This window comes from Canis lupus, chromosome 9 (genome assembly GCF_048164855.1).
Source record: "Canis lupus baileyi chromosome 9, mCanLup2.hap1, whole genome shotgun sequence".
Classification (NCBI taxonomy): Eukaryota; Metazoa; Chordata; class Mammalia; order Carnivora; family Canidae; genus Canis; species Canis lupus.
The window spans coordinates 30,374,525-30,398,957 of record NC_132846.1 but is presented as its reverse complement, the minus strand read 5'-3'; the positions used below and the strand labels follow the sequence as shown (position 1 = coordinate 30,398,957).

Sequence of the window (24,433 nt, the reverse complement as noted above, 5' to 3'; positions counted from 1 at the left end):
TACATTCATTAATTCATTTTTTTCTTTTTTTTTTTTGGAAAATTTTTGTTTGAAACATAATCACATGTTGCCCTGTGACATCTTATACTGTTATCTTTTCAAGTTCACTAATTTATGTATACATTCATTAATTCATTCAGAAGTCGTCTTCTGAAACTCACATACATGCTAAGTGCTGGGGAAGCTGAGACTACCAAGGTGAGTTCTCTACCCTTCTGTTGAATGGGGAGAATGTCTGCATAAATGCATACTTGATTCCATGTACTGAGCACAATTGTATGAGCTTACGGAACCAAAAAGGAGAAACCTAATCCAACCACAGAGGAGTTAGAGAAGACTTCATACAGGTAGCAGTCACCTAAGCTTAATCTTAAAGTAGTTAGCGAGGTAAAGTGAGGATGATTGATGTGGGGCAGGGTAGAAAACATTTCAGGAGTGAAAACAGAATGAGTAAAGACACGGAGGGTGGAAACAAGGTCTATATGAGGAATTGTTTTTTTGTTTGTTTTTAAATATTTTATTTATTTATTTGACAGAGTAAGAGAGAGAGCACAAGCAGGAAGAGCAGCAGCCAGAGGGAGAGGGAGAAGCAGGGAGCCCCATGTGGGGCTCTATCTCAGGACCTTGGGATCATGATCTGAGCCAAGGGCAGAGGCTTAATTGACTGAGCTACCAAGGTACCCCCTGTATGGGGAATTGTTAATAGTTCAGTTACTACGAGACAGAGAGATATTGGAGATATAACTGGAAAAATAGGTGAGGCCGGATCATGGGGACCTTAAATGCCATGCTGAGAATCTTGAATTTGATACCTCAGAGAGTTGGGAGCATGGGAGATTATAAACAGAGTTGTGATGTAGGTCAGACTTATATTTTTGAGAAATCAGGCTAGCATTGAGGCTGTGTTTTGATAGGTGAGAGTGGGTGATCATTTAAGAAAATGTGACAATAAATCAGGTGAGTGACAATAAGAGCTGAAACTAAGTCCTTAATCATAAAGGAGAGGAGGGACTAAACTGAAGAAAGAAGTGGCAGGACTTGACTGACTAATAGATCAACCAATCTTTGGTGAAAAAGAAGGAGAAACTGAGGGTGGCTTCCTGCTTTCTACGTGTCTAGATATGGATGGTGGTATGACCAAACAGTTCTGAGGGAAGCAGCTGGTTGTATCCAATAGGCAGTTGGAATTTGAAGGTCGAGGGAGAGATCTGAATTGGAAAAATAGATTTGGGAATCATCAGCAGGGAGGGGTATTTAAAATCATGAGACTGGGCAAGTTTCTTTAGGGGCAAGTATAGAAAAGAACACTGGACAGCAGATAGTATCCTGCGGGAACACTCACATCATAGAGGTAGGCTAGGGGAAACAGAAGACAGTTATATAATATTTGAGAAGTGGAAGGAGAATCTGAAGTGTTTGGTGCATAGGAAATTGAAGGAGGATGGAATCAGCATTGTCAAAATGCAGCAGAGATTTCATTATCTCATGAAAATGGTAATTAGATTTGACCATAAGAAGGTCAGGTTTAGAGGAATAGGAGGGTAGAGTTAGAAACCAGACCGCACAGTGGGGTTAGGTGTAAATGGGAAGTTAATAAGTCTGTTACTACTATATGTAGCTTGTTCTTCCAGGAATATGAGGGAAAAGAGGTAAAGATAGAGCTGAGGTGGCATTTCTCCCCCAATTCAAATAATCTCAAGCATCTTGAGAGAAACGTCTAGCAATGTTTTATCTGCACATTTATAGTCAATGGATACTAGTATTTAATCAACTATCAACACCAAACCTTTAGATTTTTACTTAGCCTTTCTTCCTCTTGTCATGATATTCCTTTTCCTTGAGCAAATTTTTTCCTTTTAAATTATTTCCTTCCAGCCTATTCTCTGCCAGAAAATGTTTAGGTACTGAGAAGCTTCCTATAGAAATCGCCATGTCTCATTTTCAGAAATTGGGCTCAAGCTATTTCCTGCTTTGGTCATTAAAAAAAAATAATAATAGCTGTTGTTTGCATAGGTAATCAGAATTCCATCAGGAAATGCTGTGTACACTAAATTTATGTTATTGTTATAATCACTAGTATTAGAATAACAAGGTTGTGACCTTGTTCATCTCTAAAAAATGTAATGCTGTTTAGCTAAGGTGTAATAGGTGGGAGGCTGTGCTTCTGGAAAGCAAAGGTTGAACTATGTGCCCTGTGGGTGCTCCTTAATAGTTACTGAATGACTAACCAGTTATTTCATAGGCTCTAACACAGGTGAGATAATTGCCAAAGCAGGCAGAGGAGGAAAAGTAAACTCACACAAAGGACCAACTTGAAGGATTCTCAGGGAAATAAATATCACTGGTAGTTATGCCACGTGTATAAAACTGTATTTTACACATTCTAAAGTCCCTTACAAAGCCCAAAGGAGAAATCATAATTATCAAGAAAATAAAGTAAGATGTAGCAATCCCACTTCTAAGTGTATATGAAACTATTCTCTCAAAGAGATTATCTGCACTCCCATGTTCATTACATCATATTCCCAATTGCCTAAGTATGGAAACAACCTAAGTGTGCAGCACTGGTTAAATGGATAAAGGGGATGTGGTATACATATATACAATGGACTATTATTCAGCTGTGAGAAAGAAGGAAATCCTGCCACATGTGTTTGCTACCACATGGATAGGCCTGGAGGGCATTATGCTAAGTGAAATAAGCCAGATAGAGAAAGACAAATACATTGCATGGTATTACTTACATGTGAAATTAAAAAAAAAAAAGTCAAAGTGAAAGTCATAGAAACAAGAGAGTAGAAAAGTGGTTGGCAGGGGTTAGTGGGGGGACAAATGGGGACACATAGGCAAAAGGGTACAAAGTTTCAAACATAAAGTGAATAAGCTCTGAAGATCTAATGTATAATATGGTGACTATAGTTGGTAACATTGTTTGTATAATTGAAATTTACTAAGAGAGTTAAATGTTCTCACCAAGGAAGAAGAAAGAGTAAATAGGTGAGATGATAGATGTGTTAATGAACCCATCAGGAGGATCATTTGACAATGATCTAGTTAAATCATCATGACATATACTTTAAATATCTTAAAATTTTATTAGTCAATTAAACTTTCTTAAAGCTGAAAAAGCAATAAAGTATAAATTAAATTGTCTTAATATGGTGATTGTTTCTGATTACAAGTTTGCTGGCATGAATTCAAATCTTCAGAATGGAGCTTTCATCCTGAGAACATTCTTACTTTTAAACTCTCCCAAATTACAGGCTTATTGCATCAGGGTGAAATCCAGAGCCGATTCATGATCACATTGCTTCCTTCTGCAATTTTAGGCTTTATTCATTTAGTTTCTCCATTTTCATATTGTCTTTTATTTTTGATAGTATAATCTTCAGATATTAATATTGTATATGAAAAAATATTCCTTCATTGTACAAACACATGCAAAGAGAAGCTTTGTTAAGATACTGAGAGTCACAGTATGTTTGAGACATAATCCCTGCTTAAAGAGTTTAAAGAGATTACAATTCAGTGGTAGAAACATCATAAAGGATCACATGCTAAATTCTGTGTTTGAACAGAAGCAGAGGGAAAGGAAATAGAACATAATTACTATGTTTTATGATAACATATTATGTTATCATAAAACTTTTATCCCTCCACATGCAGGGACTGGGCCTTCCATCTCTCTAATGTCAAGCTCAGTCTGGCATAGGGTAAGTTTGTTGAATTAAAATTCATTTAGAGACTGGAAATGCGTGAAGAAGAAACAAAGAAGACCATGTGGAAGAGGGAATGAATGAGCTGGGTCTGGCCCTGGAGAGACAGATAGGATCAGTACAGGTATAATGAAAAAGAACTTCCTAGGCAAAGAGGGGAGATTGGATTAATAAGAAAATGTCGAATATTGTGGATATTAGACTCTGGTGGGCTTCTCAGGCCCACCAGAATCTCAGATGGTTGATGACTTTTTACTATGTGTCAGTCCACTTGGCAAATGATGGGCAGAGCATAGGTTATGGGCATTGAAGTTAAGAAATGTCTGAGTTTGTGGGGCTGCCTGGGTGGCTCAGTCAGTTAAGTATCTGCTTCAGCTCAGGTCATGATCCAAGGGTTCTGGAATCAAACCTGGTATGAGGCTCCCTGCTTCTTGGAAAACTTGCTTCTCCCTCTCCCTGCCACACCCCCTGCTTGTGTTCTTGCTCTGTGTCAAATAAAAATAAAATCTTAGAAAAAGAAATATCTGAGTTTGGGTTTCACCTCTAGTGTACCATGTAACTTTGAATAACATATTCCTATGAGTAACATATATAAGCTTGCTATGCTTATTTTTCCCAGCTGGAAAACAGAGGTAATACCTATTTGGGGCCTACCATATCTTAAAGCTACTTCGTTAAATGATTTTTTTTTAATATGACATACCAAACAAAAAGATAATTTGAAATATTTTAATGTGTAAGATAAGATGTTGGGAATCTTTCCAGTTTCACTATGAAAATTTCTCCTTAAAAAAAAAAAAAATAAATAAAAAATAAAAGCTTTTAGGCTAGACCCATGGCTGGGAAGAAGAGGACCAGCTCATCCCTTGCTCAAGTCATCTTTCCACCCTGGGCCTGTTTCCTCCTATGAGATGAGAAGGTGGCCTCCACCTGCGCTGACGGACACAGCTGCCACTCGCTACATTTGACTATGGAATACGGCTAGTTTGCATAAGATGCACACCAGATTTCAAAGATTTAAAAAATATGTAAAATATTTTATGAATAATCTAATATTGAGTATATTTCGAAATGTTTTGCACATAGTGGGTTAAATAAAATATATTAATGGCAGCCCTGGTGGCTCAGCGGTTTAGCGCTGCCTTCGGCCCAGGTCGTGATCCTGGAGACCTGGGATGGAGTCCCACGTCGGGCTCCCTGCGTGGAGCCTGCTTCTCCCTCTGCCTGTGTCTCTGCCTCTCTCTGTGTCTCTCATGAATAAATAAAATATTTAAAAAATATATATTAAATATAATAATCTTTAAATATATAATACATTATATATAATATATATTAAATGTATAATATATAAAATACATAATATGTTATATATAATAATCTTTAATATATATATTATATATATTGAAAGTAAGTAACTTCACCTGCTTCTCTTTGCCCTTTCGACGTAACTCCTGGAAACTCTGATTTACCCATGCAGCCTTGTGTCCCTTTCAGCTTTAAGGCATCCAGGGGCGCTGTGGACGCGCAATTCGTGCGGTTCGCCTCGTGGGGGTGGGCGGGGGGGGCGGAGCCCGGGGCCTGCGGGGACGCTCGGACCCCTCCCGCTTCGCCCTCGCCCTCGCCCTCGCCCTCGCAGCGGGAAGGACCCCGGTGCGCGCGCGGGGCCGGGGCGGCCGCAGCCGGGCGAGGCTCCCGGGCCGGGCCGGGCCGGGCCGGGCCGGGCGGGGCGGGGCGGAGCCGCGCCGGGAAGCGGGCTCGTGCGTCAGCCTCACGCGGGGAAAGGAAGCCGCCCCGAGGCCCGGGGCTGGCGGGCTGGCGGCGCGGGCGCCGAGGCACGTCCGCAGGCTCTGCCGGGAGGCGGCGGCCGCGGGCGGGCGAGCCGAGGGCGGGCCCGGGAGGAGCCGGGGGTGGGGCGCCGCCGGGGGCCGGCCCGCGCGGGCTTCTTCTGCGGACGCGCGGCCTGCGCCCGAGTGCCGGGCCCGGAGGTGCGGAGGGCCGGAGCGGCTATGGGCCGGCGCTGGGGCTTCCTGGTCGGCCTCGTGGGCGCCGTGTGGCTGCTCGGCCCGAGTCACGGCGAGCAGCGGCCCCCCGAGACGGCGGCGCAGCGGTGCTTCTGCCAGGTGAGGGCTGTGCGCGGCCGCGCGGCGCGGCGGCTCCCGGGGCTGCCCGCCTCCGCCCTGCGCTGGGGGCCGCGCCCCGGCAGGTGACACCGGGAGAGCCCCCGCGACTCCGCCCTCCCGGGCGCCCCCCGGCGCCGTGCCCCGTAGCTCGCGGGGCTTGGTGTGGGCCGGGGTGGCTGCGCGCCGCTAGGTCTTTGCCGACTTGGGTTATGCATCTTCGTGGGTCTTCCCTGCCCGGGAAGGGCGCGCACACTGTGCACGCGCACTTAATACTGGCCGTTTTAGCAGAACCTGGATCTTCCCGACTTCCAGTTTGACCCGGAACGGTGCTCGGTGTGGTGTGCAGGGCGCAGGATCTCGGATCTCGTTGTCAGGCAGGAGAAGGGCTTCGTGTGGCTCTTCTGTGTGCAAGCCCAGCTGCCCTGTGTCTTGAGGGCCGCCGCTTGCCCCCTGGCTCCTCGCCCTGTGTCCTTTTTTTCCCCAAAATGTGATGAGATTCCCTTAACGTGACACCCGTTTGGCTGGTCTGAATTGGGAGGATGAGCCTTATTCAGTGCACAAGTTTAAGTACAAGCTTATTATGATCTATTTTTTTTCCCTTTTTAGTTAGAGAGGTAGGTTCCTTGAGAAAAAAAAAATTCAAAGAAATTTAGAGGTTTTCGGATATGCAGTGTCCTGTATTTTAATATCATTAAAGTCACGTTTTGGTTGGCCTCTGTTGATAAAAAAATTACATTTTATACAAATTTGAGGGTAGGCATCCAAGTTTTTTCCTGTTAAGTGGATTTTACAATTAATGATCAGAAATAACATTTTATGTGTAGGGGCAATGCTACTATTTCAGAGTCAAGAAACAGCTTTAAATATTATGGGAGGAAGAAATAAACCAATATTATGAGGGGAAGAACTATCTCTTTCACTGCTTGGTATTCTTGCGTTTTGTTGCTTTGCTGAGTGATTTGAGAGTTGAGATGTTATCTAGCTACGAGTAGGAGAGTTGAAAGGAAATTGCTGCTTTACGACTAAGATTGAAAAGCTCCTTTACCTTCAGGGATTGCAACTGCACGCCATCAAGTACTTATAAGGAAGAATACAACATAACACAAAGTACAAACATTTGCACATAAGAAAAGTTGAAGTAAAAGACTAAAATAAGTTAGTGTTGGAAGAAGATGTCCAATATAACATTTTCAACTGTATTTTGGATTTTTAAATAATGAAATAATAGTACCCGTTGAGCTTTTCAACTTTTATTCCCCCTATAACTTTTTTAGATATTTGATTAAAATTGGGGAGTTTTAAATTTTTTTAAATTTTTTCTTCTGATTAGTATTTAAGCCTCCCACTTCCCACCCCTTAAAATGTTTTCAAGATTCGAATATTTCCCCAACACAAAAATCTGTTAGGTCCCTTTCTTTTGCTTTTAGAACAGGACTGGCTGTTTTTCTTTTTGGAATCAACGTTAAAAAATTACTGAGGGTTGCATGTTAAAAGTTGTAAGAAAAAATTTTTTTAAAAGATTTTATTTATTTATTTGTGAGAGACATAGAGAGGCAGAGACATAGGCAGAGGGAGAAGCAGGCTCCATGCAGGGAGCCTGAGGTGGGACTCGATCCCAGGACCGCAGTATAACATCCTGAGACAAAGGCAGATGCTCAACCGCTGAGCCACCCAGGTGTCCCAAGAAAAAATTTTAAATGGTCTATTTAAATCAACTTAAGAACAGAGACCATCAATCTCAATTCAATAGATTGAAATAAAAATACGTTTTAGTTCTCTTACGGTCAATAATGGAAGAGATGGGGGTAAGGAGGAGAAAGGACAAGTGATGAATAGATATGAAGAGAAAATTGGACAAGCATATAGACATAGATGTATACAGAAATGAGAGACACAGAAATAAAAAAAGATGGAAGAAAAGACTAGGGGAGATGAATGGTGGAAATTACTCATTCAGTAAATATTTATTTATTTATTTTAAAAAAGATTTTATTTATTTATTCATGAGAGACACAGGCAGAAGGAGAAGCAGGCTCCATGCGGGGAGCCCCATGTGGGACTCGATCCTGGGTCTCCAGGATCAGGCCCTAGGCTGAAGGCGGCGTTAAACCGCTGAGCCACCAGGACTGCCCTCAGTAAACATTTATAAGCACTGTGTACATTGACCTGAATATTTGTGATACAGAAATAATTATGGTATGATCCCTGTCCTTAAGAACTTAACAATTTAGTGAATAATGTTCTTTGGAGCTTGAGATCCTAAGCATTTTAAAAAACTAGTAGGGGCACCTGGCTGGTTCAGGTGGTTGAGCATGCCACTTTTGATCTCAGGGTAGTAAGTTCGAGCCCCAAGTTGGGTATAGAGATTACTTAAAAAATAGAATCTTAAAAAAAAAGTTCATAAATATTGCTAGACAATAGTTAGTCAAAAGACTAACTTTTGACCTAGAGTTTAGAAATACAAATTAAAATCTCTCATTCTCTTTGCAGTACCCAAGTAGCAGGAAAGTTCTGTGGAGACCGTTTTGTTAATTGTCTTTCTCCCTTCCTGTTGCCAATCTCTCTTACCACTCCTGCCTTGAATTACCACATCAACACCCCTCATCACACTCTTTCATGGGTGCCCGGTAGTAGGGTTTCTGTTAACAGACTATCAACTCTAAATTGAGCCAAAGCAGCATGTGCACCTATTTGGCCTTAGAAAATTATTGAAGTAAAAGATACGAAGCTTTACTTTGAATAGATTAAATTCAATAATCATTTATTGTGGCCTATTGTGAATAAGTTTTGAGAGATCAAAAAATAAACTAAAAATTTAGTCCCATTTCTTGATACTACAGAGTACTGAGCCTGGTACATAATTGGTACTCAAGAAGTGTTAGGGAAATTATAATACAGGATTTCTTTTTTTTTTTTTTTAAAGATTTTTAAATTTATTCATAAGAGAAACAGAGAGAGGCAGAGACACAGGCAGAGGGAGAAGCAGGCTCCTTGCAGGTAGCCCAATGTAGGACACAATCCCGGGGCTCCAGGATCACGCCCTAGGCCAAAGGCAGACGCCCAACCACTGAGCCACCGAGGCATCCCAGAAATTACAATTCAGGATGTGTGCTACCTGGAGTATATTCTTTCAATCATTCTGCTTAGCCATTTGCATGTTTTTCTGGAATTGATCTTTCAGATGGGTTGATGGCTCCAAATGAATCTTTAAGGTTAGTCCATTACTGCATATGCCTCTTGACATCAAATCCTACCAAAACCATTTTCACTGTATGTTGTAAGTTATTTTGATAACAATGCTTCAGTGTTAGTTGCTGCAAATAAGTGATAAATTGCCGGGGACTTATAACTCTTCCTTATATATAGTTCCCCACTTTTTTTTTTTTTTAAGATTTTATTTATTTATTCATGAGACAGAGTGGGGGGGGTGGCGCAGAGACATAGAGGGAGAAGCAGGCAGAGTTAGAAGCAAGCTCCATGCAGGGAGCCTGACGTGGGACTTGATTCTGGGTCTCCAGGATCACGCCCTGGGCTGAAGGCGGTGCTAAACCGCTGAGCCACCTGGGCTGCCCTCCCCACTTTTTTTAAATCATCATTCTTTTTAAAATAATTTTTTTTTTTAGATTTTATTTATTCATGAGTGACACACAGAGGCAGAAACAGGCTCCCACGGGGAGCCTGATGCGGGACTTGATCCCTGGACCCTGGGATCATGCCCTGAGCCAAAGGCAGAGGTTCAACCACTGAGCCACCCAGCGTCCCTAAAATTTTTTTTTTTTGCACAGAAAATTGGTCTTTTTTACCTTTTGGGGTGTGCAAGTCTATGTAATTTTTATAAAGAACCCCATGATCATGACCCACCCTGTCTTTAAACCAAAATAATAATTGTAATATTTGTTGTAATAGGTATGGGCTTGAAATAAATGGAGACTCTTCAGACTTTCTTGTTTTCCTTTTTTTTATTTGTTTTTTTTTTTGTTTTGTTTTGCTTTTGACAGAGTTTTGTATTTCCTTTTACCCATTATGTACCATTAGGATGAATGTAACAGAACTTTAATCCCTGTTCATGGAATCCCAAGATGCATTTTAAAGAAATAACCTCAGAAGAAATATTGAAGCCCAGATATGGAGGCAGAATGGACATGTTTTTCACTTAAATTAATTAGAAATGTCTATAAACTCCCATGTCATCAAAATGTTTTATTAATCTTAATATGGCTAGTGCTAATAACACTCAGATCAACTCAAATCAAGATCTGAGTGGTGTAAATTTCTATCAGGCTAATGAAAGGGAAGTAACTCAGATAATCCAAAATGGCTATTTCAAAATCAATTTTCTTTTGTAGTGCATTGTAGATACATTCTGCATACATGATTTTTAGCAGATTTACTTGTCTAATGTCTTGTGTAAGTCAATTTAAAAAATAGTTTTTATTTGTTAGTCAGAGTAGCCAGACCATGGAAGAAGAAACACTTGATAATATGTTGCGTGGTAGGTGGAACTAAGCCTGGATTAAAATTTAGTCAGAGGAATCTTTGAAACAGGTTATACTGGAGAGATGTCCATTGACTCTGAGCACTTAATACATTCCAGGCCCTTTTGAACAAAGAGTGTGGAACAAAGCATATTTTACATTGGTTACTACACTTTGGGTCACAACAATAATTTAAAGTTCTAAAGACTAAAGGTTTAAAGCAGAAATAGCTTGTAGCTCTCCATGTCACTTAGAGTGGTGCCAACTACCCAGTATAGAATCTTCAGTGTTTCCATGCTCTCATTAACAGAGGTCTCAGTCAGCTCTTTCAATGAGTACTTTTCATGTTCTTTTTCACAGTCACAAACCACTATAAAATTAAACATAACTAAAGGTCTTTGCAAAAAAAGGAACAGTTTGAGCACTTTTAAAAGATATTTCAGGTAGGAGGAATATATTCTCACAGTGCTTTGGGAAAAAATGATAGTCTGGTAGGACTGGAAGTTTTTGGCATGTAAGAAAACTAGAAAGTGGGGTTTTTTTTTTGTTTTTTTTTTGTTTTGTTTTGTTTTTTTGTCTTTCATTGTAAATTAAAGAGTACCTGTAACCAGAAAATAGTAAACAAGCAGGCCTATGTTATTTTCTTTTCTTGCCTTTTATATTTTGGTAATTAGTCCAAACCAGGCAGAGTCCGTGGAGAAAGTGTTTGAGACTACTTCTGCATCTGACTGTTGGCTCTCCAGTTCTATGTTCCACTGAGGCTACAGATGTAAAATTTTTGAAAAATTTTAGTTGCAAACTGGGCCTTTTTTTTCCCCTTTGTAAACAAAACAAAACATAGGGGCACCTGGGTGGCTCAGTTGGTTAAGCATCTGACTTGATTTCAGCTCCTATCATGATCTCAGGGTTGTGAGATTGAGCCTTGAGTCAGGCGTAGAGCCTGCTTAAGATTCTCTCTCCCTCTGCCTCTCCACCCCCCTACTTGAGAGAGTGATTTACTCTCTCTCGCGCGCTCTCTCTCTCAAATAAAATGTTGTGGGTTGCTTTGGGACTAGTAAGATTCCTTTCACTAGAAACATTTAAGTAGTGGTACGTTAATGATACTGATTAACATTTACTGGCCATTTATTCTGTGCCAATTCATTTTGATATCAACTCTTAAAGATGGGAACTATTAGTATTACCATTTTGTGTTCAGATAGGAAACTGAGGCTTAGAGGGGCTAAAAAATACTTGGGTAAGACCAATAACTAATAAGTAGAAGTGATGGGATTCAACCCCAAGAAGGCCTTACCCCAGGGCCTGCATGCTAACCACCGTTACACACTGCATCCTTCTTGAGAGTGCATAGGAGGGCATTGCTGTGTGCTTGGGAGGCTGCAGTAGAAGGCCTTCAGAGGCTTTTCAGCTCTTTAGAGACTTGGACTTTAAACTGGGAGATGTCTGTCAGGCCTTCCCTGGTCCTTCTATCTACCATCCCTCAGCAAGGGCCTTCTGTTTGCCACCTATTAGTTTGGCCTCCTACCAAATTAGTTTGGCTGATTGTTGCCTGGAGCAGCGAGCTTCAAGTTTTAGCATGCATCAAGCACTTTGTGTATGTGTGTGGTGGGGCTGGGGGGGGGGGGCGCATTAAATAGAATTGGTATTCCTATGGGAGGGTCAGAATTCTGTTTCAGTTTAGGAGATAATGTGGCAATGATTTAAGCAGCCTTAGCACATCCCAAAGCTGCAGTAGTATCCAGTCATTCTTGTTCCAGATCAGTACCCATTGTTTGGTCTTAGAGACTAGGCTTTGCTTTGTTTCCAAGATTTTGCTCTGGGCCTGTTAACTGGATTTCTTCTTTTTGCCTTCTCCAGAGACTCTGTTCTGGTAACATGCTGGTTCTCTAATTTCTAGAACTAGGTCTGGCATCTGTACCTGCTAGACTTCTCTTCAGGGATTAGGTTGGCAAGCTTATCTGAACAGTCACATGTCTTGGGTTTCTAAGTGTATTCATGTCTCTCCTTTGCTGGGCCCTCTGCATCTATTGAAACTCCTCTATCCCTGCTCTACCTACTTAACTGCCCTGCTACATTTTGTTGTTGGTGGAAGTACCTCCTACTCAATTTCTAAGGTAAAGGTCTGAGGATTTTTAAGCCTACGGTTGTCCTGTGTTCTCTCTTTGAGGTCTCTGGGCTATCAGCTATTTCTGCTTTGAATGCATCTTGCATTCCTTTATGGTCTGGAGCCTCCTCTAGCTTCCTTTGTAGTTAAGGTGTATAGATTGGTAAAAAATTGGACACAATGGGTTATTTACCTCTGCTGTTTGCTTTCCTTGTTCTGAGTGCATTTCTGCCACTTGGGCTCGTGTGGTCTGGAGCACTGAGCACCAAGCACCATAGGTGACATGGTAGTTCATAGTCATAATTAGACTGTGATGCTGGTCTCCAGTGAATGAGCGTGACCGTGGACAGCATTTATCGAAACATTTGTTCATATATCCGTTCTACAAATAAATACTGAGCATCTACTATGTACTGTCTAGAAGTACAGTGCTAAGGACTAAGAATACAAAATGAATGAACATGATTTTGCTCTCAAGGATTTTAAACTCTAGAGGGAGGAATTGAAATAGATAAATCCAATATAGTGAGGTAATTTGTATCTAAGAGTTATGTGGAGTGTCATGGGAGCACATAGGAGCGACAGTTAAGCCAGCAGGAGTTGAGTGGTACTCCAGGGGATAGCTTTCCAAAAGAGGTGATGCCTGAACTTGAATTTTATTTTATTTTAATTTTGAATTTTTTAAAAAGATTTTATGTATTTATTCATGAGAGATAGAGAAAGAGTGAGAGAGAGAGAGAGACAGAGACAGAGACACAGGCAGAGGGAGAAGCAGGCTCCATGCAGGGAGCTCGACGTGGGACTCCATCCTGGGTCTCCAGGATCACGCCCTGGGCTGAAGGCGACACTAAACCGCTGAGCCACCCAGGCTGCTCCCGAACTCGAATTTTAAAGATAGAATTTTTTTTACCTTAAAATGAAATACATAAGGGGGAAAAAATAATTGCTTCAAATCCTTTCTCTTGTTTTTTTTGTGTGCTTGTTTCTCCTTATGACCTAATGTCTCTATTTGGCATGTATCCCTTTGGCCTTGGCATTCTTTGTGTCTCTTATTTCTTTGTATAATGATTTGTATCCAAGGGGAAAAACAGTAGCTAGTTTACATCCTTAGAAGTTCTGTTTTTAATGCTTGAAAAAAAGGGGTGTGAAAAAAAATCAAATCATCTAGGTTCTTTAGAAGCACTTTTGTTTTGTTAGTACCTCAAATTAGGAACTAAAGATTATTGTATACTCAGAGAATTTTTAGCAGGAAATAAGGAAAAATTTGCATATGGAATGAAAGTAGTTATTACAGTAACAAAATATGTAGATCAGATTTCTGGAACCTGAATTAGTCCAAAACAAGTAAGACTAGGCAAATCGGTACAGAATCTTAGCTGTTAGATATTGCTGTCATCATCCAAAGTATTATCTCTCATCATCCAAAAGTATTCACTCTTAGGTGAAAAATTTACATTACTGTTTTGTAATATTTCAAAATTAAAAGGTACTGAAGGTATTCCAGAGGGAAATCACCTACATTTGGTATTTCAATGAAGTATTACTTGCTTACTTACCAGTAGATTTGAAAAAAAATTTTTTGACAAGTCTCCCTAAAATGTAATCCAAAGTAGTTTATATTGCAAATATTCAGACCAAAGTATAAGGACCTCTTTTCTATAGCATGCCCTATATACATATTTTTTTAAAAAATCTAGTTACTATTCTTAAATCTTGACATATTTGTTACTTGCAGCATTACCATGTTAGCAATATATAATTAATTTTGTAGGTATTTGCCTAGCCCCAAATAAACATCTGAGACTTTTAGTTTCACTTCTGATAACATTGTCTGATTGTAATTATTTTTAAGCATTTGAAGATCAGAATTGGTTTTGTGGTCAATTTGCTATCTGTGCTGCTAATGATAAGTGATTTCTTTCTTTTTTTTTTTTAATTTTTATTTATTTATGATAGTCACAGAGAGAGAGAGGCAGAGACATAGGCAGAGGGAGAAGCAGGCTCCATGCACCGAGAGCCCGATGTGGGATTCGATCCCGGTCTCCAGGATCGCGCCCTGGGCCAAAGGCAGGCGCCAAACCGCTGCGCCACCCAGGGATCCCTGATAAGTGATTTCTAAGCACCAATTCTAACCTAGACAAATTATCATGGTCTAATATTTGGGAGTAGTTAGATTGTTATAGTTATTATTGTTTCTCTTATAAATACCGTATTTTTTTTTGTACCTTCACTAAACTTGTCTCCAGACTATACATCTTGTAGGATACTAAAAGGGAAGACTGACAATTGAATTGTAGGAATATGGAGTCTTAGGAGAGCCAAGAATGGGAATGCAACTGGGGCTTCAAGGAAGATGGGGAGAAGTAGGAGCGGGAAAACCGAATCCATCTCCTGTCTCTGCTTCACTGTGTATCTTAAAATCTTGCTGACTGGCTCATGTGTTCCTCAGTTCACATGCTAGCATATGGTCTGTGTTTAGTTGTTTAGGAAGACCCATCTCTTCTTCTTCTCAATTCCAGATTCCTGGAGCAGGGACCATGACCTGGTTTGTATTAGATGCCTACACCTAGTCAGGCCTGGGGGGAGTTACAGAGTGGCTGCAGGGTATCAACTCACTACATATATGTGTGGGCACATGTGTGATGATGAGCTTAGTACACCCTACAAAAAGCAGCCACTGCATTCCTCCAGGTATATAGTAAGAGCAATAGCATTATTAGATTACTGTAATACCCCATCTCCGAAAATTATTTTTTTTAATTTTTAATTTTTAAAAGATTTTATTTATTTATTCATGAGACAGGGAGAGAGAGAGAGAGAGAGAGAGAGAGAGAGAGAGAAGCAGGCTCCATGCAGGGAGCCTGACGTGGGACTCGATCCCAGGACCCCAGGATCATGCCCTGGGCTGAAGGGAGGTGCTAAACCACTGAGCCACCCAGGGATCCCCCCATTTCCAAAAATTAGGAGAGGAGAGAGGATAAGAGTTGGTTGAGTCATAACCTTGTAAGGAAAAAGAACCCTGTTGTACCTAAGATATTTTGATGTGTTATTTCATTTTCTTTGTAACAGGTTAGTGGTTACTTGGATGATTGTACCTGTGATGTTGAAACCATCGATAGATTTAATAACTACAGGCTTTTTCCAAGACTACAAAAACTTCTTGAAAGTGACTACTTCAGATATTACAAGGTATTTTTATTTTAAATTTTTTTGCACAAGAATACTTAAAGTTTAAATGGATAATTATATTTTCTTAGGAATTGTTGAGCTTCAAAATTGTGGCCATTATTTAAAATTCAGTTTACAAGAGTGAAGAATATAAGTCTGAAACCATCCATTGGATACTTTCAGTTTCAACAAGTCAGTTTTGCACTGTGGCGTTGGAAACTTGTTTAAATTGAAGTCAGAACAGAAGTTATTATATTGTTATCAAAATTGCTAGTTCATACTTCTCTAAAATATTAGATTGACTCCTGTTAAATAATTAAGTTTTTTGAAAAGCATGACTTTATTCTGACCTGTATTATTTTAACTGGTCACTTGTGATATTTTATCTTGAGATAACTACAGAAGGAGTTTAGAAAAATCTAATTACTGGAATATGTAATTATCATCTAAGTTCACAATTGTCTGCTACTTGCTAAAAATGAATATCATTTCAGCAGTGGTGATATCAGCTACTTTGTCTCCTAGTTGCCCTCTGTTTGGAGTCTGTTTAGTAGCAGTCTGTGTCTTTTTTTTTTTAAGATTTTATTTATTCATGAGAGACACAGAAAGAAAGAGAGACAGAGACACAGGCAGAGAGAGAAGCAGGCTTCATGCAGGGAGCCCGATGTGGGACTTGATCCCGGGACCCCAGGATCACTCCCTGGGTCGAAGGCAGACGCTCAACCGCTGAGCCACTCTGGCATCCCAGTCTGTGTCTTTCTAACCAAGTCTACCAATTTACTTATATAAGGTACACATAGATACAATCACTGGAACTTGGCAGCTGGGAAATGGAAGAAAAAGAAAAACTGCAACTAATAGCATGACCAGGTTATAACATTGTAATTGAACACATGTCAATAATAATCTCAAGATTCTTACTTTTATAACCTTTTCTATTATCCTATAGGTAAACCTGAAGAGACCATGTCCTTTCTGGAATGATATTAGCCAGTGTGGGCGAAGAGACTGTGCTGTCAAGCCTTGTCAATCGGTAAGAACCACGTATACATTTAAGATCTGTTACATCTTTTTTCAAATAATTGCACTTTTTAAAAAGGGGCAACACAACTAAAATAACATTTCAGTCCTTAGGTTAAATATAATGTTGTTTAATATTTACAGATTAAAAGCCTAAACTTGGGGTGCCTGGGTGGTTCAGTTGGTTAAGCATCCAGCTCTTGATTTGGCTCAGGTCACAATCTTGTGGTCCTTGGATTGAGCCCTGAGTCGGGCTCCACACTCATTAGGGAGTCTGCTAGAGATTCTTTCTCTCCTTTTCCCTTCCCCTACTCTCTCTCAAATCTTTAAAAAACAAACAAACAAACAAAACAAAAACAAAAACAAAACCTAAACTTACTAACGTAAAACCTGTTTTGAATTATTCTGCCTTCATAATAAAAGAATTTAAATTTTGTGATAAATACAATCCTTGATTTACTTGTGAGATTAACAGTTCTTTTGGCTTGATGTTTTTCTTCCTATTTCTTACTCAAAGTTGTGTTTATAGTAGAACGAAATGAAATTAATGGAAGTGTAAGCAAAATCTCTCCTTTATCCACAGGTATATTGTTTTCCTTGGGTGGGAAGGGGTTGGACTAAACACCTGTTTTTTTTTTTTTTTTTAAGATTTTATTTATTTATTCATGAGAGAGACACACACAGAGAGAGACAGGCAGAGACACAGGCAGAGGGAGAAGCTGGCTCCATGCAGGGAGCCTGACGTGGGACTCGATCTCGGGTCTCCAGGATCATACCCTGGGCCGAAGGCGGTGCTAAACCGCTGAGCCACCGGGCTGCCCTGTTTTTTTTTTGTTGTTGTTGTTGTTTTTTTATTTTATTTTATTTATTTATTTGAGATAGAGAGCAAGAGAGAGAGCATGAATGAGAGGCAGAGAAAAAGGGAGAAGCATACTCCCCGCTGAGCAGGAAGCCTGATGTGGGGCTCTATACTAGGATCCCAGGATCATGACCTGAGTTGAAGGTAGACGCTTAATCATCTAAGCCACCTAGGTGCTCCTAAACACCTGGTTTTACTTAAGAATCCTCAGACATTAAAATTTGAAGCATTTTACTCTGAAAACTGAATTTTACACTTTTAATGAAGCCTTTTTTTTCCATTTAAAAGCATATATTTGTATTTTGCTTTTTTATTGTGATAAAATACATATAACAAGATTTACCATTTTAACCATTTTTAAGTGTACAGTTTGTTGGCATTAAGTATAGTCACATTGTTGTGCAACCATCAGCACCATCCTGTTGCAGAATTTTTTTCCTGATCACAAACTGAAACTGCATGTTCGTTAAACAATAACTCCCCATTCACCCATCCCTCTTGCCCTTGGCAACCACTATTCTATTTTCTTTCTCTATGAATTTGATTATTCTAGGTAGCTCATATAAGGAGGATTATTATTTTTTTTTTTTTTTAAAGATTTATTTATTTATTTATGATAGTCACAGAGAGAGAGAGAGAGAGAGGCAGAGACACAGGCAGAGGGAGAAGCAGGCTCCATGCACCGGGAGCCCGACGTGGGACTCGATCCTGGGTCTCCAGGATCGCGCCCTGGGCCAAAGGCAGGCGCCAAACCGCTGCGCCACCCAGGGATCCCTATAAGGAGGATTATTACAACATTTGTCCTTTTGTGTCTGGCTTGTTTACCTTAACAGCATTTTCATGGTTTATCCATAGTAGCATGTATTTGAATTATATTCCTTTTTAAGGCTGAATAATGCTGCATTTTATGTGTATCTGCATTTCATTTATTCCTTCTCCTATGGATTGGCTTTTGGGTTATTCCCATCTTTTGGCCATTGTGTATAATGCTGCTCTGGATACGGGTGCACAAGTATCTTTTAGTGTTCCTAATTTCAGTTCTTTTGGGTATACACCCAGAATTAGAATTACTGGATTATATGGTTGTTCTGTGTTTAATTTTTTGAGGAAATCATACTGTCTTCACAGCACCTGCACCATTTTATATTCCCACCAGCAATGCATGAGGTTTCCAATTTCTCTATATCCTCATTAACATTCACTCTTTTCTGTTTTCTGGATAATTAGCCATCCCAATGGGTATGAAGTGGTGCTATAATTTTGAGTGGTTTCTTTTGATATGTGTAAATATTGCTATATAGACCTATCTAGCATATGGAATTAATGCTAACGTAAAATAGTATTTGTGGATATTTTATCATTAGTTAAATGAAAATCAAGCCTTTAGTTAAACGTATCCTCATAGACAAAGCTTTTTGAAAATTCAAGAATTAACTTGTGAAACAACCTGTTATGATAATATCATTAAAATGATATCATCATTTTAAATGTTTCATTTTATTTCCTAAGTTCTAGCATTTATATTTAGTAGTATATAGTAGTTAGGGAAATTCAAGTTTACCAATAACTTATTTATGACTTATTAAGCATGCTAAAAATATGGTAGATAATAAAGGCATTTAATTGCACTTATACATTAAATGGGCCATTATTAATATTGGTCAGAACTAAGCAAGTGTTTTTACAATTATTAAAAATTTGAATTTCATCATTATTTTAAGAAATTTTTAAAAAATATTTCTATTTTTGGGGGCTTGAGCTCATGACCCTGAAATTTAAGACCTCAGCTGAGATGAAGAGTCAGATGCTTAACTAATAAACTCAGGCATCCCTAAACATTTAATTTTTTTTTTTTTTAAAGATTTTATTTATTTATTCATGATAGTCACACAGAGAGAGAGAGAGAGAGAGAGGCAGAGAGAGAAGCAGGCTCCATGCAGGGAGCCCGACGTGGGATTCGATCCCGGGTCTCCAGGATCGCGCCCTGGGCCAAAGGCAGGTGCTAACCCGCTGCGCCACCCAGGGATCCCAACATTTAATTTTTAAGTAGTCTCTACACGCCCAACGTGGGGCTTTAACTCGCAGCCTGGACTCTATAAACTGAAAGGCCAATTATTTATTACCTTTATGATGGGTCGAAACAATGTTCTTTCCCCTCTATTATTAATTGACCAATGTGAAAACAAATAACAATATCCACTGTTTGTGAATAAGAAATGAATACTCTGGTGGTTAAATCCTTTTGGAGATCAGTTCAGCATATGTATCAACAAAATTTAAGCAGTTCCTTTTTTTTTTTTTTTCTTAAGATTGTATTTATTTATCCATGATAGACACAGAGAGAGAGAGGCAGAGACACAGGCAGAGGGAGAAGCAGGCATCATACAAAGAGCCTGACGTGGGACTCGATCCAGGGTCTCCAGGATCACGTCCTGGGCTGCAGGCAGCACTAAACCGCTGCGCCACCGGGGCTGCCCTGTATCAACAAAATTTAAAAGGTCCACATTTTTTGGTCTAGTAATTCCACCAGGATTTAAACAAAATTTTTATTTAAATTCAGTTTGCCAGCATATAATACCCTATGCTCATCTTGTCATGTGTCCTCCTAAATCCCATCCACTAGTCCACCAGGATTTTCACTTACTAAAATAATTGGACAGATGTTCAAAGATGACTGTAAAGCGGTAATAAATATTGTAAAGGTGTCGATTCTGCTGAAATTAGTTTATAAATTTGGCATGATATGAAAAAATTAGAAACCCTCTAAATATCTGGTCTTAGAAAAAGAATTCTGGAAAGTTACACAATAAAGTGTTTATCTCTGTGTGGATCATTCCCTTTGGGCAGGTATTATCTATTTCAGAAATAGACTTAGCACTGGAATAGGGTCCTGCAATTTATAGAGTACATACATCATTGTGTCTATTCACAGCATCACTTTGAGGATATACAGATAGGTCCTATAGTTGGTTAGTGGCCAACACATGACTAAAACCAGTACCATTTTCCTCTGAAAAGAACTAGGGCTCCTTAAAAAACAGTCAATTCCAGGACTGGAACAAGAAATATACACGGTGAGCCTGGAGTATCTTGTCATAAAAGAAAATGGAAAATGCTGCTAAAGATTACTGAGGTCATATCAATAGGAGACAGGTGCAGATAACAAGTCAGCACTTTATGGGTCCCCTAGTGGCCAGTGTGGGACAATTTGAACATCAAAGGGAGTAACTATTTTTACATTTCTGTGCTATTATGAGGTATTAAAATATATGAACAGCAACCTAGAGAATAATTTGTTGGGTTTTTGTTTACTTTTAAGAAATAGTATAAAAACTGACTATTTCAGTTTAAAAGTAATCTCATAGGGGCGCCGGGCTGGCTCAGTTTGGAAGAGCATGTGACTCTTAATCTTGGGGTCATGAGTTAGAGCACCACACTGGGTATAGAGATTACTTAAATAAATAAAATAAACTTAAAAAAATAAAAATAATCTCATAAATCATAGACACTTAAAAGTTTTTTTCAGAACATAGAATAAATGTCTGATAAAAAACATTTTTTTCTTTTTTAGGATGAAGTTCCTGATGGAATTAAATCTGCAAGCTACAAGGTATATACACATACTTACTAATGTGTCTATTATCTTAACAAAAAAATTCATAAATTTCATTTCCCTTGCCAGGTATGACTCCACTCCCCTCCTTTCCTTATTTTCTGGCACTGCTTGTGTATTTCTGTCTGTCTGTCTGTCTGTCTCTTTTTTTTTTTAAGATTTAATTTATTTATTCATGAGAGACAGAGAGAGAGGAAGAGACACAAGCAGAGGGAGAAGCAGGCTCCTTGCAGGGAGCCTGATGCGGGACTCAATCCTGGGAATCCAGGATCATTCCCTGGACCAAAGGCAGGTGCTCAACCGCTAAGCCACCCAGGTGTCCCTTTTAAAAAAGAATTAATTAATTAGTTAATTAATTAATTTATATTTATTTATTCATTTGAGAGAGAGACAGAGATAGAGTATAAGCAGGAGAGAGGAGAAGGAGACTCCCGCCTGGAGCAGGGAGCATGATGCGGGGATCAATCCTAGGACCCTAGGATCATTACCTGAGCTGAAGGCAGATGCTTAACCTTAACCGGCTGAGCCACCTAGGCTCCACTTAAGTCTTTAACCTATGTCCATTCCCTCTTCTTTTTTCTTTCTTTGCAAACTTATCTGTTGAAGGAAATGAGTCCTTATCCTAGAGAACTTTCCACTGATTGTATCCCTGTCACATCATCATTCAACACATTGTATTCTGTAAACTGGTGGTTATATATTATAGCTTTTCAGATTCATTTTCTGATATATATTGATTAGTGTTGCTGTATACTTACTCTTACATCATATCAAAAGACACATAATGTCTGGCTTTCTTTTTTTTTCATGAAATTAAGATTGGTCATTAGGTTCATTATACAGTTCCCTACTCGTTTTTTCCCTGAAAGTTTTAGCAGCTTTGATGATCATTACCTATTGCATTCTTTCAGTTTTGAAAATGCTTATATTCTAATTATATCATTCTTTCTATACTTATTATCTGTTGTATTTCTCTAAAGACCTTTTCTTGTCAACTATCTGGATGCCCTGAAATACAGTTTATACAGGATGGACAAGATAAATGCTTCATTCTTTTCCTTTGTTTACTAGTTTTCAGATTAATTATGAGTTTGGAGTCCTGGCACCTCCAAAGATGCCCAATAAGGTTTCGGTTATATTTATTGATTGATTGAATGAAAGAGAGCCAGCATGAGCAGAGAGAGAGGTAGAGGGAGAAGCAGACTCCTCACTAAGCAGGGAGCCTGATATGGGCCTGGATCCCATGACCCTGGAATCATGACCTGAGTTGAAGGCAGATGCCTCAAAGTTTTTATTTTTTTTTATTTTTAAAATCTTTTTCTTTTTTAATTTTTTAATTTAAATTCAGTTTGCCAACATACAGTGTAACACCCAGTGCTTATCCCATCAAGTGTCCTCTTTAGTCAAGAGTTTTTATTTATTTTTATTTTATTTTATTTTTTAAAGATTTTATTTATTTATTCATGATAGACCTAGAGAGAGAGGCAGAGACACAGGCAGAGGGAGAAGCAGGCTCCATGCAGGGAGCCCGACATGGGACTCGATCCCGGGACTCCAGGATCGCGCCCTGGGCCAAAGGCAGGTGCCAACCCGCTCAGCCACCCAGGGATCCCCAAGAGTTTTCATTTTTAAATGTTATTATGAATTTATGAGTTTTGACTTTTTTAATGTGAGACTCTATTGTAGTCATTTTTTAATTCCTTTTGATGCTTGAGTTGTTCTGCCTTTGGCCACTAGGAGCTCCTTCTTTTTTAAAAATGTTTTTAAATTTTTAAATTTTTAAAATTAATTAATTAATTAATTATTTAATTATTGGAGTTCAGTTTGCCAACATTTAGCATAACACCCAGTGCTCATCCTGCCAAATGCCCCCCTCAGTGCCCATAACCCAGTCACCCCAAACCCCTGCCCACCTCCCTTTCCACTACCCCTTGTTCGTTTCCCAAAGTTAGGTGTCTCTCATGTTTTGTCACCCTCACTGATATTTTCACTCATTTTCTCTCCTTTCCCTTTATTCCCTTTCACTAATTTTTATATTCCCCAAATGAATGAGACCATATAATGTTTGTCCTTTTCCAATTGACTTATTTCACTCAGCGTAATAACCCTCCAGTTCCATCCATGTCGAAGCAAATGGTGGGTATTTGTTGTTCTAATGGCTGAGTAATATTCCATTGTATACATTAGGAGCTCCTTTAAGTTAGTGACTGTGGCCTTTTGAGATGATCCCAGTAATCTTTTTTTCTTTTTAAGAATTTATTTATTTAATCATGAGGGAGAGAAAGAGAGAGAGAGAGAGACAGAGAGAGGGGCACAGGCACAGGCAGAGGGAGAAGCAGGCTCCATGCAGGGAGCCGGACGTGGGACTTGATTCTGGGTCTCCAGTATCACGCCCTGGGCTGAAGGTGGCACTAAACCACTGAGCCTCCAGGGCTGCCCAGATCCCAGTAGTCTTAGTAGACTTTTTGGTTTCTTATAAAAAGATCTTCTAGGCTAATTTTGTACCTTTCTTTCTAATTTCTTGAAAATAACCTTTTTTTCTAAGAAGTCCTACTTCTTTTAGCATGAAATGTTGTTTCGAGATTATAATCTGGGCTTTAGGGGATGCTAATTGTTAGGGGATTGTTAATTGTTTCAAGGCCTTTTTTGGTAGGCCAAATTCGATTTGTGATTACAGAGTTTTAAAATATACCCAGAATCTTAATCTTTAAAGCCATAATCAGTTTTGCCTGGATTATTGTGGTAGCCTCTTAAATGGGCTGCCTACTTCTGCCCTTGCCTCTCTATTTTCTCTCTCTCATTCTTTTTTTTTTTTTTTAAGATTTACCTATTCATGAGAGACACACAGAGAGAGAGGCAGGCAGAGGGAGAAGCAGGCTCCATGCAGGGAGCCTGATGTGGAACTCAATCCCAGGACCCCTGGATCATGACCTGAGCCAAAGGCTCAACCACTGAGCCATCCAGGCATCCCTATTGTCTCTTCTAAAGACAGCAGCCAGAGTGAATTTTTTTTTTTTTTTTTTTTTTTTTTAAGAAATCAGATTGTATCTTTCTTTTGTTGAAAATCTTCTTATGAGTTCCATCTCTCTTGGAGTAAAATCCAAAACATTTAGAGAGTAACAAGAGTACATAAAGAGACCATATGCCAAGGCTTACCTGAGGCAGAACTGGTTTATGCCTGTTTTTCTGGCATCCTGAATGATTTATCATTTGTCCTGAGTTTTAAATTTTTTAAATAAAATATTAATAGTTGCATTAAAGTAAGTTAAGATGGATTTGATTGACCAAATACTTTGTATTTCTAGCTTCCTCTTATTGTCTCCTCTATTTAAGACATATGTACACTAACGAGTTCTTA

General features: G+C 39.3%; 2 protein-coding genes across 2 annotated transcripts in view; one reads left to right on the top strand and one right to left on the bottom strand.

Annotated features, from left to right (window-relative positions):
- Positions 1–5,243, bottom strand: part of PSMC6 (proteasome 26S subunit, ATPase 6) — a 33,326-nt gene extending 28,083 nt beyond the window's left edge. Inside the window, exon 1 of the mRNA XM_072838572.1 lies at positions 5,138–5,243. The gene's annotated coding sequence lies outside the window, so the exon portion shown is untranslated. The remainder of the gene's footprint in view (positions 1–5,137) is intronic.
- Positions 5,244–5,658: 415 nt separating this feature from the next.
- ERO1A (endoplasmic reticulum oxidoreductase 1 alpha) overlaps positions 5,659–24,433 on the top strand; it is a 52,527-nt gene continuing 33,752 nt past the window's right edge. The window contains exons 1-4 of the mRNA XM_072838569.1: positions 5,659–5,836; positions 15,485–15,604; positions 16,533–16,616; positions 21,034–21,072. Coding sequence (XP_072694670.1) covers positions 5,723–5,836; positions 15,485–15,604; positions 16,533–16,616; positions 21,034–21,072 — 357 coding nt within the window. The 5' untranslated portion in view covers positions 5,659–5,722. The remainder of the gene's footprint in view (positions 5,837–15,484; positions 15,605–16,532; positions 16,617–21,033; positions 21,073–24,433) is intronic.